The following is a 14761-nucleotide window of genomic DNA, read 5'->3' on the forward strand; positions in this document are numbered from 1 at the left end:
GTGGCCAGGGACAGAAAGGCGACCCTGGCCAGACTCGACCAGAAATGAAACCACAGGGATATAAAATAGGTTATTATCGTCACACAGTGACAGCAAGACGGACAGAAGGGCGGAGATGGATGGACAGACAAAGTGACTAAAAAGGGGGTTGAGGAGGAAGAGCAGCAAAGATTAAGAGACTGATTACAGCTAGAAAAGATAACCTCAGAATGTCGACTGAATCTGCAGGCAGAGGATGTGAATCTTTGCTTCTTTGGTCGTGAGGTTTGATGAAAGTGCATCAAGGCTTCAGCAACAAGATGCATATTCTAATAGCAGCACATAGACAGAAGACCTGTCAGCCTCCATTCAAACACGGCTACTTGATAAAGATCAAGTACTAACAGAAAATCAAGCACTGTGTATCCCGCTTAGGCGTTTTTCTCAAGGTTGACCTGCCAAAAATCACACCATCTTCAATGACACGATTCAGACGTACACTCCACTCTTTAAGTGGAGCATCATATTATCTTTTTAAGTATCTAATTTCTGCACTTGGATTTAGTGCATTATTAGTTTAACATCAGGAGTAATACTTTGGCTTTCTTATTCTGCTCATAATACAGCTCATTCAATTTCCATGAAAAATTCATATGAATAGGAAACAAGTACCTGATTATTTCTGAGAGTCACATGTGTATAATAGTTGACATGGATACCATTTACATGTGAAAATGCAGAAAGTATTGCTGATGATACACTATACTGGATCATTTTCACGATGAATACTGGTGGACTGGTTGGATAGAACCTGAAAATGCATGCAGAAAGATAAAAAGCCTTCTTGCTGAGAGGTAAAATACTGAAGATTGCCGATATTCAAAAACCAAAGAAAATCACTATGTGTGATCAGTGTGAGGATGATTCCATGAAAAGTGTCAGAATATGTATTCAAGAAAAAAAAGACTATTGGTGCTTGACATTATCAATGTTGACTTACCGGCAAAGGCATGGGTGGGGTGACGGGAGACGGGAGGCTGCGGACTGGCGACTGGTTTGGTCGGTGTTGTGGAGACTGCTGCGGCTGTCCAGAGGTGGAGGAGCAGGCAGAGCCTGGAGATGGGACCGAGGTCTGCTGATGCTGGTTGGGTTGGGTCATGTGATGTTGGGATGGCAGTTGATTCTGGGTGTGGGAGTGAGTCTGTTTGTGATGGTGTTGCTGCTGCTGTTGCTGCTGATGCTGCTGTTGCTGCTGCTGGTGGTGGTGCTGCTGCATCTGTTGGAGCTGCTGCAGGTGCTGGAGTTGGGAGTTGAGTGATGAGGTAGCTGTTGATGAAACGACAGCAAGTTGTTTTGCGTCTTCTTTTTGCATGAGACCTGAACTCTTCATATAGAGTTCAACAAACACAAATTAGTTTGGACTGACAACATGACAAGTGCTCTCATTATTTCAAGCATATGCTCACACCTCAGATAGAAACACATGTACACATGGAGGTGTGGGATGCATAGGGTGAATAGTGAGAGATAGATGTAAATTGCATGGAGCCACAACAAGGTCCTCCAGGGTTTTTAGGCTGCATGATAGACTCAGTGAATTTAATTTCACTAGTTGGAGGACAAAGCTATCAAGCCTGACTGATATAATTGCTCTCTCTAGAGCCAAAAGTCTTCATTGTCACTTGGAGAATGTCAGAATCTTTGGTTTAATGGTTTAAAATCTCATAGGAAATAGACATCCATCTTCACTGCAAGAGTTCAGAAATAAACCCATTAACTAATTGGCTCCAATAATGGCACACCATTAGAACCTAATTTCTACATTTAAATGCTTATAAATTTTACACTGTTAAAAAAAGAAGAAAAAAAATGTTAACACTTAGACTGAAGCAGAACAGTCTGCAGCCACACAAGCATGCAGATACTTCTATGGACCCAGAATTTAGATTTAAAATATGATCAAAGATAATTGTAAAAATATCTGAAAGCAGTGTTTTGTGTTTCAATGTCAGGAAAAAAATGTCAGAACATATACAACAAATAATGCCTAACAAAGGGTATCAACAATAATATGATGTGTGGAGAATTCTACTGAAAAACAACATCTAAGCTAACCTTCACAGATTAAAAAGAAGAAAGTCCAAACCGAGTTTCCATCTGTGGATGATGGAAAGTAGTGTTCTTCTTTTTCTTGTCAGCCAAAACTAAAACTTTTTAAAGGACCAGTGTGAAGGATTTACCTTATTTATCTACTGGCAGAAATAGAATATAATAATGATAATTGTGTTTCTTTACGTTAATTTAAAATTAGCCTTTTTTTCCTACACAAAGGTCGAGTCTTCTTTCACTGAGACCACCATATTTCTACAGTACAATAGTAAGTATGAACAACACAAACATGGGCTTTAGAGAGGGTCAGTCCTGTGTACTTATGTACCAATAACTTCCTAAAACAACATTTTTAATATATTGTTAGTTTACGTGGCTTTTGTTAAAAACTAAATAATCAAATAACTAAAAGTTAAAAAAATTAACTCATTAAATTATACAGAGGAGAATAATTTTTTCTACACTCATTGGTTGTTCAAATCTCTCTTTATCCATTATAACAGATTTGGTTTGGGCAACCTACTCTAAAGTGCAATAAAAGTACATACATTTTTTAATGAATTGTTATTGATGTGTTTAATGTAAAAGATTTTAAATCGTGCATCATATACGCAGTTAACTGTCAAAATAAGTTAGAACACTGATTCACAAAACAGGTTCAGAAGAACATTTGCAAACATCCATCGATAATGCAGCTAAACACTCGCATAGACAAGCTTGTATACACACAGAATCAATGCACTTAAATTATTTAAGTATGGTTGTCTCATAAAATATGAATAAAACATCGGGGCAGACAAGTCTTTGATTGGTGTGGCCACTACGACTCTGGGACAGGCACAGATGAACATTTGATGAAGATCAGATCATCATCCTCTTTCCTCACTCTGCAGAAGAAGCTCAGCAAAATAAAGCCAGCGTCTGTTGGCCAGTAAACAGTACACTTTTAAATTTCTTCTATACCTCCTGACACATTGACACCTCTCTCACACCCCCACCATGAATTATATATCATCTGTGCAAACGGCGAGAGTCCAATCCTCGCTTGAAATGTTGGGGCAAGTTGTCTAGCAAGTGCTGAGCCGCTGACAGGACCGGCTCTTTTCCTTTGCAACTTCACAATGACAAAATGTTGAGCCCCATTTAAAGACAGAATAAAAAAAAATGGAACAAAGACGGAGAAAACAAAAGGGGGAGCAAAATGAGATTTCTGTCAAAAAATTATCGAAACCAGGCGAAGATCAAAGACGATTGGAGAATTTCCTCCAGCGCCAACCATTACGCCAAGGAACAAGAGGCACAACAAAAGAATATGAGGCAAAAGAAAACAAATACAGAGGGAATATGGAAGAAGCCCCATGTGGCCTTATTATAAGGGCTACACCGCAGGTAACTATATTCTTTAACAGCAGTGCTTTATAAATTCTGTCATCTTGTTAAGACTGTCAGGACCACTGACCCTCCCTTACTCTCTCACTGGGCAACTGGCATTTTGAAGCTCATTCTTTTAACCACAGCTGTCTGATTGCTTTGGTTGAGCACATAATCCAAACGGCTTGTCTCAGCTAATTGTTTGTGCTCCTTCCTCCAGCAGACACAGGGCCGAGGATGAGAGTGGGAGCTTCACTTATGATGGAGAGAGGGCAAAAGGGTGCCGGGATCCTATAGTGCTCATTATATCTCCCACTGTCTCTTTGTTGTGTCTCATATTCACTCGTCCTCCGCCTGCGATGCAAGCAGAGCTCCCACTTAGTCATCTCGCCCGAGGGGTGTAAGAGCAACGGTCCCACTTTCAGTGTTGTCACAACTCGCCTATGTTAATGTTTATAATGAGAAATGAGCCATAGCGAGAAGTTGTGCAGCTTAATTGTAAGATGCAAGTTGAACTGTGGCATTTTGTGCTGCATTTAAACATTTAACAATAATCATTTGGGAGGACGAAACACCAGCACTGAGAAGTCTGAGGCCTCCAACCTCAACGCTTTGAGAAACTGTCTGCCATCTCTCTTGTAAAGCATCTTTGCTTTTCAAGCCACAGTAAAAAATCAACTGTTATCTTGACTGTCCCAGTCCTGGCTTCTGAAGTGCTGGAGGACGAAGCGAGACTGATTGTCAGAGGTCGAAAGGCTAGGTCAAAGCTAGCACATTCGTCAGACAAAATTCTATTTTTGTTTCCTGTGCGGTTGAGAAGTGAGAGGGTTGGGGGTGGGTGGGGGTGCAGTCTGCTCTCTCATTACCAGCGCTATCTCAGTATAGTCCCTGCCAACCCTCCTATTACAGCACTTTTCTCTCCGGGGCTGATTCGAAGCTTGACTCCTTGTTTTCCTCTCGACGCACAACACCTACGTTTACAGCTATTCCCTATGTGTTATCTTACACATCCTTTGTGTTTGTGTACAGGTGTATTCAGGGAAGGTGTCCAACACTAACCTAAAGGTGAATTTTTAAGAAGATGCTGAACTAGAATATTTAAAAAAATTCCACAAATCAAAAATTAGATATGGATCAAGCTTTTGAAGTAGTTCTCATAGTTGTCATTGAAATATGTGCATTGCCTTTTCTATTGAAAATTTAGAGCTCATCAGAAAGTGCACAGGAGCCTGTCGGGCAGCAGTTGATTGAATTGTCCAATGTGACCCACCTTGTATTTTTAGGAACTACTCTGGTCTAAACACAGCTGCCATTCTTTAACAAGAGAGGTGAGAGGGGACAAACAAGCTCCCCATTACTGCTCTGCCTCACGTTCCACGGTGGGAGTCCATAAACCACTGTCTCAATTGCCTTTTCAGTGAGTCACACTGATAATTACCCCACTGGAGGTAGGGAGATTTAGACTCTATGAGTTCTGGTAATTATGAAGGTGGTCAAAGGAAGGTCATTTTTTACTCTGCGGATTAGACCGGCGCACAAGCGCACTGATGAGCTGGATAATATCCCCGTTCCTGCTCTCACTTCTTTAGCTCACTCTTGACTCTTATCACTGTCCATCATTTTGTGTCACATTGATAACGCTTGTCAGTGTGACAGAGCATTGATCAACTTCAGTAACGATCAATCTATCAATGAGATTTTGTAAAGTTATTAGAATTAATTGAACGTATCTAAAGATGTTAAAGATGAAAGATTTTACACAACAAAACGCTTTACACAACCAAGTCCCTGGTGTATATCAAGGATTTACTAACTCCACATGCCATCTTAGATCAGCCGATGTTTAGGTCGTTCCAAAATCAAGATTGGAGACTCAAGGCCGTCGTGCTTTTGCAACACAGGCCACAAAACTCTGGACTGACTGAGATCAGACATTTTCCACTGTTACTGCCTTTTAAATTCTAACTTCCAACTATTGTATCATACTATACTCTAACTGTATATATTAGTGTATCATGTTTGACTGTATAATACATTCATATGTATATAGCACAAGTTACATTTATTTTGAATATAGGTTTGAATATATTTATCTCATTAAGCTCATTATATTCTTTTGGTGTGAATTCTTAATTAGTAAAGTAATTTAATAATAATACATTGTAACATAAAATTTAATTGCTCGCATACATTTGATTAAATGTACTAAATAACTTCCCACCACTGCTGATCACTTCAGCATTAATTATTTGATCTGTTGTTAACATTCTCTGGATATTTTAATATTTGAAGACATAGTTGTTTTAATGCAACCTTGAAGTTATACTGCATTTGTACTTTCCTTCTACCAGAGAGTCCATACAATTGATAATTGATTTTAAATAACAGAGAATGGATTCCTACCTTTGCAATGGCTGGAATAAACATGGGGGAAATGAAATGGTAAAGAAATTAGTCAAATTAGTAGTTACTGAATAAAAACATGACTCAGAGCAATAGAAAGTAATATCAGTGTTTCTGTCCTGCTGCAGGAGGAAAAAAGAAAGAATTTATATATATTTATTTATATAACGGCAGTTAAGATTTGAGTAGTTGTGAAGCCGCAGGATTTAAGAGACTAAACCACATCACTTGTAGGATTCCAGAGATAATGCTTTCATTTTGTGATACAAGGCAATATCAAGCAGTGTTGTAGAATTCACACTCTAGGGAGGGAGGGAGGTGTTTCAAAGAATCAAATCCTCTCCATGGAGATGTTACACATACAAGAAAATCCCTGTGTACTCGATAACGTTGCCTTTTTGGTATTGCTTATGCTGGGTTAGTGATTTCCAAAGTGTGGTCCCGGGACCTCTGAGGGCCCTTGAGAAAGTTGCAGGGGGGGGGTCCCAAGCAAAGTAAGCTTGGGTTTACTGTCACTAAATACAAGAGTGTGACTTTTTCTGCCATTTAATAGTGACCAGTTTTGCGAAACCATGTACTGGACGTGCACAAGCTCCCCTTTAACTAAAGACTACACAAGTTCATTTCATTCTTTACTTGATGGGTTGAATTTCCAATGAAATAAAATACATCTATATTTAAAATCTATATATTTGTGTGACCTATATTCAACTGTATTTCTTCTTACAACATGTCTAAAACCCCAGGCAAAGAGATCCCTTGTATGCATCCAGAACCACCACCACCCCCCCTCCATCACAGAGGAATTTCACTCCTATATCAAAAGCTATGTGACTCTGTGATGCTCAGTCAGGGGTCCCTCACTTTTTGTCCTTCAGAATACAGAAGGTGTTGGACCCACAACCCCCCCCATCCTCCCCCTTCTCTTGAAAAAAAAAGTGTCTGTCTGCTTGGCAGGACAGACTGGGTTATTACAGCGTGTTCATGGCCCCATCATGTGTCGTCAGACCAAAGAGTAGGCCGCGAGTAAAAGCCTCATGCAAAATTTATGTTCATGCGGCTGTTTCAGTGGGTGGAAAAATCAATATTGCGGGCCTGATGCACGGAGATGACTGAGTGCTCTCTGAATGACAGTAAAAGCTGGGAGAGATTGAGGGGCTACATTTACTGCTCTAGAAATGGAGTGGAGTGGAGTTGCCCTAACAGTCTAGTTCACCTTAAATTTGAATTTCATTGTGGATTATTTTGGTAACAACTTGGGTACTGAGGGCTTGGTGAAATTACGCCATGAGGGAAAACGAGAACAAATGAAGAATCAGCAACCTTGTTTTCAAACCGTGCAAAACACATCTTGTGGTTTCTGAGCAGCTACAGTATTGTATATTATTAGGTTATTAAGCCTTCCCTTCCTTTCCAACTTACACAGATATAAAATGATTGTAGAATAATCAAAAGACAATGTGGGTATGAGGAGGACATCATAGGGCTTTTGTTCTACACTGCTTCGCTTACATATGCTTTTGATAGCGTGCCACATACCCACAGTGCATTTGGGGGGAATGTGAGAAGAGAGCGAAAAGAAAGTGAAAAAGAAATTCAGTGGGATGAAATAACCCCAAACAATGGGATTTGCTTTCCATTCTTCTGCCTCCATCTTCTGTCTTTAATTATTCCCTTTGGTTGTCTGAGGGAGCGTGTAAGCACTTTCACACAGCACAACATGCCCAGCAGCACAACACTGTCTGCCTTAGTGATGTGGAGACTTCTGAGTGACACTGAGCCTCTTGTGATTATTAATGCTGTTTAATACAACACAGAGCAGCCACTATGATTGAGGGAAAAAACAGATTTCAAAATGCATGCATTCAAAATGCAATGTGAATGGAATTATGTACAACACGAGCACTGCACTTGAGATATAACCCCCCCAACCTACATAAACAACGTGTACGCCATGAAATGAAGGCTAATGTTTTGTAGATGCAACACTGAAAATGTGTTTTCTGACAACAAGTACCAATTGCGTTCTGTTTTGTACACAGTGCTTAATGGTACCTCGGCTGATCCTGGTGGGATCCTTTGTGCCGGTTTAGTAGTTTCTTCCTGAATCGCATATGAGATATTTGAGAGCCCAGAACGATGTATGATGAATGAAGTGGCATGCTACTTATACGCTTATCGTGCTCACTGACTAGCAACAGGTTCAGCAAAGGGCAGCGGAAGTAAATGAAATTCCGCACCGGGACAATATATCATCAAAAGAAATGTATGCACTCGAAACTTACAAGCCTTCCTCAGATGCGGACAAGGTGCCTGACGGGGCTGGGGGAGGGGGGCAGGGTGGAATAGTGGAAAGACGAGAAAAAAAGGGGGGAGGATTGGATATTGGGGGATGTTTTTTTTTTTTTTGCTGGATGGGTGAGGAGCAAGCAAAGGGAAGCAGCAAATTTTGTTGAATCAGTTCTATTTTCATACTGGCTGATCTGTGTCTTTTAACCATTTCACTGCAGCTGGAAAATGAAAGTACCAGGGCTAATTTCACAGTGAGAGCTCACTGAACAAACCCCCTGCAGTCTGTGGAATAAAGGTGACAAAGTCGACTTTGTCATTGCGAATCACAGCAGTGGAATTCAGGCGACAGGCTTATGTGTATGGGAGAGAAAAGTAGAGAATATGTGCAAAAAGAAAAGCAAGAAAATACCGTTTTTCGTGGCATGTACTCAGTGAGGTTTTCTTATGATGTGTGAGTAACAGATAGCTCTCTTTAAACATGCCATCCTGTACTGATGCCACAGGATCCATCTGTGATGTGTCTGCAGTTAGTCCAGAAATAACACCCATGGGGCCTACATACTCCACAGACCTCCTGCGGGACCTTTTAAGCTGCTCTGATACTGATAAAAGCTCCCACAAATCTGGCCCCCAGATACCACGGCCATTAATTAAGGTAATTAGGCCCTGGTCAGCAATTAGTAACCACAGATAGCTTTTAACAGCGGCTAAGACATCCTAACCAGTGAGGGGTTTGGTTCCACACCATCTGCTGACAAGTGTCACCACAGACTCTTTGGTTTCACACACAGGGAACTGGAGAGCTGTGTTTAAAAATGACCTCTATGTGATCCAAGTTGGCTCCCAGACTCCCACAGCCTATCTGCTGTTGCTGTTGCTGCACAACCACTTAGTTTGTTCTCCTCACTTCTTTGGATCTTTTCTCTTTCAAACATGCTCGCTCTATGAAAATCCATACACGTTGTGCACGGACAAAGTGGGAATAGGAAACGTTCACTGCACAAGGTATTGATCAAAATTAGAACATCTGGCTGAGTGTAAGTAGAATTGATCGGAGTGTAATGCTACATTGATTTGCTTGTATTATTAAGTCTATGATAGATTCACATTGATAAAGTTATTATTATATTATAATCTTTTAGAACGCTCTACTGAAATTCAGGATAAATCAGCATTTTTTTTAGCTTAAAGTGCAAATACACTATATGTCCTGAGCTCCAGTTAATTATGTATGATGGGGCATTAATATTGCCAAGTTTTTACATTAACATCCAATTTAAGTACCTGTGATATGCTATTTTTTACAAGAACATGAAAAGCAAATATCTACCTGAAACACATTCACAAACAACCGTGGCATTTTCACTAATATCCAAACACAGTGTGTGTATTTCATCGTGTGGTAATGTACATGATATAAGACCTTCTGTCTAGAAAGCACTGATAAAACAGGCTTCATACACATTCAACCTCAGACGACAGATCACGCAATAACTCACATTACTGGGAAATAGGAAATAAAGGATGCAGCTGTGCTACTTTACACAATTCCGCATTTGAAGCAATCGGTGATAACACCATTTTCATTCCAGTTCAGTCCCATAAAATTACCATTAACATTACAACTCATGCAGAACACAGATAAATGTAAAATGTCACCCAGTTCTGCCAGGCGGGAATTCCAGTTCCACAAGATTACCATCTCTGTCTGCTCTCTCCCACTGCACCTTGTCTAATATTTCATTTACAACATTTCATAAGTTCATTTTCCCCTCACTGACCATGTAAATCACAAATCAATTTTCATTTAAAATGCTTGACTACAGATTGTTGCTGAAAGCTCCTGAATTGCACCTCAGCAATATGGCAGACCTTTAGCAAAGCTTTCGGAAGCAGTCTGGCCGAAAAGCAGAAGGAAAAAAAGTGAGATGTAATTTCTACAAAACAACTCCGGGGCCAAGTGGTCAAGGCATTTACTGGAAGCATTTTACAAGTGTTGAAATAACATGAAAACAATACACTGTTATGTACTGTAATTTATATCACACTCAATACTGCTTCATTTACTGAAACCTCAGACTTGTGTTTGACTGCTCTATTTAAAAGGAACAAAAGGTTGATATGTGATAATGAAAAGATGAACTCTATTGATTGTAAATAATTTATGGGGATACTTAATCAATCTATGCAATTATCTTAAATGCTAAATATTTCTTTGGATATCAAATATAATTTCAGGTTTGATTAAAAACACACCTTCATAATCACCTGCACCAAGGAGGTCTGTTAGTTAGCAGGATTATGCAAAAACTACTTTCCCACTGAACTAAGTGGAAGGATTTAGGATTTAATTTGTTTAGGGCACTAATATTTATGAGTGTGATTAAAATAAAAATCCAGAACTAGTGAATTTAAATATGTTTTTGTAAGGAGACTATTGGTGGAGATATGTGCTCCCTGTGTGCCATAAAATTTTCAATGATAACCTGTAATTTGGTTAAATGGACACAATATTACACATTTAACACCTTAATTACATCAAGCAGAGGTAAATCTGTTGTAGCTCAGGCGCTGAGGGAATAAAAAACTGGTGGATTAAAAAGGAATCATTGAGCCTGTTTCTAATTATTCACATAACTGGAAGCTAATTATGAAAACTGCCATATCTGAATTCAAACTAATTCAGAAAACGATGCCTCTCCTAATACACTCCAACAAAATCTATTTAAGTAAATGCATTACACTCTGCATACACATTGCAGACAGACACTGTTTAATGTGGATAGACTATCTTGTACTCTGTTTATTTATGGCAGGTTTGCAAAAAGTCTCCTCTGTTTACCAGTGAGGGCAGATGTCAAGGTTTGCTTTGGAGGAGCAGACACAGCCACATCTGATTAACAATATTATTGTCCTTCTCCACACCACCATAAAGACCCCCCTCTCCCCCCCTTTCTTTTTTCCTTTTCTTTTCTGTCTTTCTATTTCAGGCTCTGGCTGCGTGCTGTCCTGTGGTATGACTGAGGCAGAGAGACACCGCCACCATCCACAGAAACAAAACATGAGTCAAAAGTCAGCAGGTTACGACAAACAGCGCTACCAGGCAGAACACATAAAATATCTTGGGATACACATTTAAAATATATATATATAATCCAGTGCACTGTGCATCATTTGTACTTATTTGTGTGCAATTATGAAATATATGTAACTTGAATTCAGAACAAATCATTAGCATGTCTGCAACAAGTGAGAAACACCAGGGGGTAAAATTTACTCACATCTCAGCTTCAAAAAAGACATCAGAGTCTAAATCACGAGTCTCATGGGAGTGTGTCTGTGTGTTCATACGTGCATGTACAGTAAACCTGCGCGTCAGCCTGACTTTAAATTTGTGTGTTTGATTGTGTGTAACCCTCTCATCACTGCTCTGTACATTTTGATTGGTGATTTTTTTTTTATTTCCGTCGCCAAACTGTCACAAAGGCACTAACGCCCCCCCCCTCCACGTTTCCAAGCTGCTTATTGAAGACAAACAATAAACCACTGGCAGATATCAATGGCGGAGATGAGAACCCGGGTGCCATATCTGCTGGGACTGCCTGGCGAACCTGCCTCAGCCTGCGCTTCATCTCCAGCAGCACCTCTCACTCTCAATTATTTGGCTGCTGTCACAACAAATCAATCAAATTACCGCTCCAGGACTGTGTGCAGCTGCTCCTATTGCACCGCTAGTTGCATTAGCTTTGAAATGTATGAGGTCTACATTTTATCACTGTTATTTATTTAATGCAGCTCTCTCCCCTGCGAGTCATCTTACAACCACAGCAAAGTTAAATCATTAAAGAACGACGTGGAATACATATGGCTCGCGAACACTTCAAATTAAACAGCGATGAGGGAGAAGGGATGGGGCCGGCCTCTATTGTGTTAAGATGGCAGATGTTGATGGGAGGAAATTTCTTACACTGGGTCCTCTTAATGTACTCACAAACAATAGTCCATCTCTTGTCTTATCCCAAAATAATTCAACAAATACACACAAGAAGGAAACAAATCCCACAATGAGCAACTAGTGTGGCTACAACAAGCTTCGATAATATAAAGGGTAAAGGGACGGAGGAGCTTTCCCACAGCAGACAGAGGTTAAGTCAGTGGCTCGGCCCCGGTGATCTAACCTCTTAAAGGAGCAGCAGTCAGCCGAGGCAGAAGAGATGCAGTCTGATGTGTTTAACTAGTGTGGAAACATTTGGCTCTTCCCCCAGGAGCCCACCCTTTGGTGGTGTAATGAGCAGAGTGATTTCCCTAATTTGTATGACGCCAACAAGCACAACCTGGGAACGACACCGCTGAGCATTTTCATCAAAACGACAGACATGCCTTTGATTGGCACTGACACCGGGTCTCATTACTGCAGGTGAGTGGGATGCCGACCTTTATCGGGAAGCCTGAGTGCTGTTTTGTGTTTCCTGCGGACGAGTACAGAGGAACAATGCTCTCACCTCACCATTAGAACTCAACTCTCTGATGTGATGCGCTGCCAGGGTTTCTGCTGAGAGCAAATAAGATGGGATATGCTTATTAATATGAAAGAGCTCCAGTAAACTAGCTTCTTGCATTACCTTTGAGTGAGTCACAGAGAAGAGGAGTAGACAGATGAGACTTTGTTCTGCTTCCTCCCATTGAGCATTACATGTACAGTGCTTTGTTACAACTAATTTTACAAGTATGATAATCATGCTATGCTGCTCATACAATCATGTAAAATGAAAACCTCTTAAAAATTCAGCCTCAAGTTAGCACCATATCTAACAACATCTGTAGTTGTTTTGTCTGCATCAGTCACACATACCAGTGTGAAAATCATGTATGATTTTTTTATTCATATGAGCTGTCACACAAATAGACCTCTAGCATGACCCAACCTAGTTTTGCCTCTGTGAAGTCAGCTAGAATTGTGTGCACTCTGTCACAAAAGATAACTTTCTCCCTTGTTTAGTTTCATTGGGAATTTGTTTTTACTGCATGTTTGCGGGCATAAATCATTCTGACAAATAACCAGTTACACTGGTGCCTGTGTTTACTGAGTCTGCCACAAGATGCTGCTCAGTTTTATTTAAGCAACCGCTCCAACTTTATAGCACAGCCCCATTACAGTGATAGTTATTCATCACAGTCTGAGAGAGCTGCCATCCTCAAACTCACAATAGAGCAGCCGGTTCCCTTCTGTCAAAATGTACTTTTACAAAGCACAGCTTTGATTAGCACAATCAAAACATGTGATCAAAGATGCTGTTGTCATTTAATTTCCCTCATGAATCTCAATAATAAGCAAAAACAGTTTGGTCTGAAATTCTTAAATCTTGCAAAGGCTAAAATTCTGAGGAATATGTGACGACCAGCATGTTAAGTACACAGTTCCTCCCCCCTTAACCATCTATTCCCCAAGACAAACGGCCTTATTAGTTGGTCATTAGCCGCCTCATTACATTTAAATACAGCCATTGCCTGGGCTCCTCCTGGAGTCTCATTACTGAGCCTCACAGTTGTCTTGTGTCTGATCTGACGCTAATAAGCTCACAGCGTGAGTGCTGTAAAGCACACTTGTTCCTGAGGTCGTGAAATGAGCTGACTGCTCCCCGGCGACAGCGCAGCACTGGATTATATGTGTGATTAATCAGGCCTGGGGACCCGGAGGAGCTGGGAGGGGTGGTGAGGGGGGACGCGGGGGCAGAGGCCAGAGTTGCAGTTGTCTGACAGAGGTGCTGTGCCAGCAGGCCTCATTCAGAGGAGCTGTGATGAACTCAGACAGGGGAGAGTGGAGGAGCGCTGTGTGGCCAGAGGGGCCCGGACACAGTCAAGACATTTAGCTTCACTCGTGACTTGTGTCACTTTCTCTCCATGGAGGTCCCTTCAATGCATCCCCTTCAGATAAGAGGACGTGCGAACAGGCAGTCTGTCAGTCCACACTCTTAAAAAAAGATCTGCCACAGAGGCATTTCTCCACAACAGTTTTTTTCACCATCTCTCATGGATGGGGATTTTTATCAGGACATACGATTCCAGACGGTCTGTTGGTTTGTTTGGCAGTGGACAATAAGAATGACTGAGAGGTGTTTGTTTTGGCATTCTGACACCCTGACAATGTGTTTGTCGATCAGTTCATCAGATCACTGAAGCCTCTGGGTTGTCCCTCATGCACCAGGAGGAAGATCTGTTGAAGTGTGAGTGAGACGGGCCTGCTGGGCCCATTATCGTCCACGACTGACGGATACATTGAAGGGCTCGCTAGATAGATGCGGGTTTATTAAAAGCTCTGCCCACAGCGATGGCAGCTGTTATTTATGCATGTTTGTGTCCATTAGGCTTCTACCTCCACATTTCCTCACTCAGGGCATCTGTCTATCCATTTCCGCACATGAAGGGAGCCTTCCCTGCACTTTGTGCTGCACTGTCATTATTGTAATCTCCATCCTAAAAACACACTGCTTTACATGTAGCCTGGCATCTTTTTACATTAGTGTGGCGCTCTCATCCAAGATTTATGACTGACTGTTTCCCCATCCATCCCTCAATCTAATGGTATAAAAGAGACAATGTTTTAAAC

At 40.9% G+C, this 14761-nt stretch overlaps 1 protein-coding gene across 7 annotated transcripts in view; it reads right to left on the reverse strand.

The window, feature by feature from the left end:
- The window catches only part of pou6f2 (POU class 6 homeobox 2), a 69757-nt gene that overhangs the window by 30069 nt on the left and 24927 nt on the right, over positions 1–14761 (reverse strand). For all 7 annotated transcript variants that reach the window (XM_069512034.1, XM_020087745.2, XM_020087748.2 and 4 more), the window contains one exon: positions 980–1305. In XM_069512034.1, the coding sequence (XP_069368135.1) occupies positions 980–1305 (326 nt within the window). The remainder of the gene's footprint in view (positions 1–979; positions 1306–14761) is intronic.

This window comes from Paralichthys olivaceus, chromosome 17 (genome assembly GCF_024713975.1).
Source record: "Paralichthys olivaceus isolate ysfri-2021 chromosome 17, ASM2471397v2, whole genome shotgun sequence".
NCBI classification, from domain to species: domain Eukaryota; kingdom Metazoa; phylum Chordata; class Actinopteri; order Pleuronectiformes; family Paralichthyidae; genus Paralichthys; species Paralichthys olivaceus.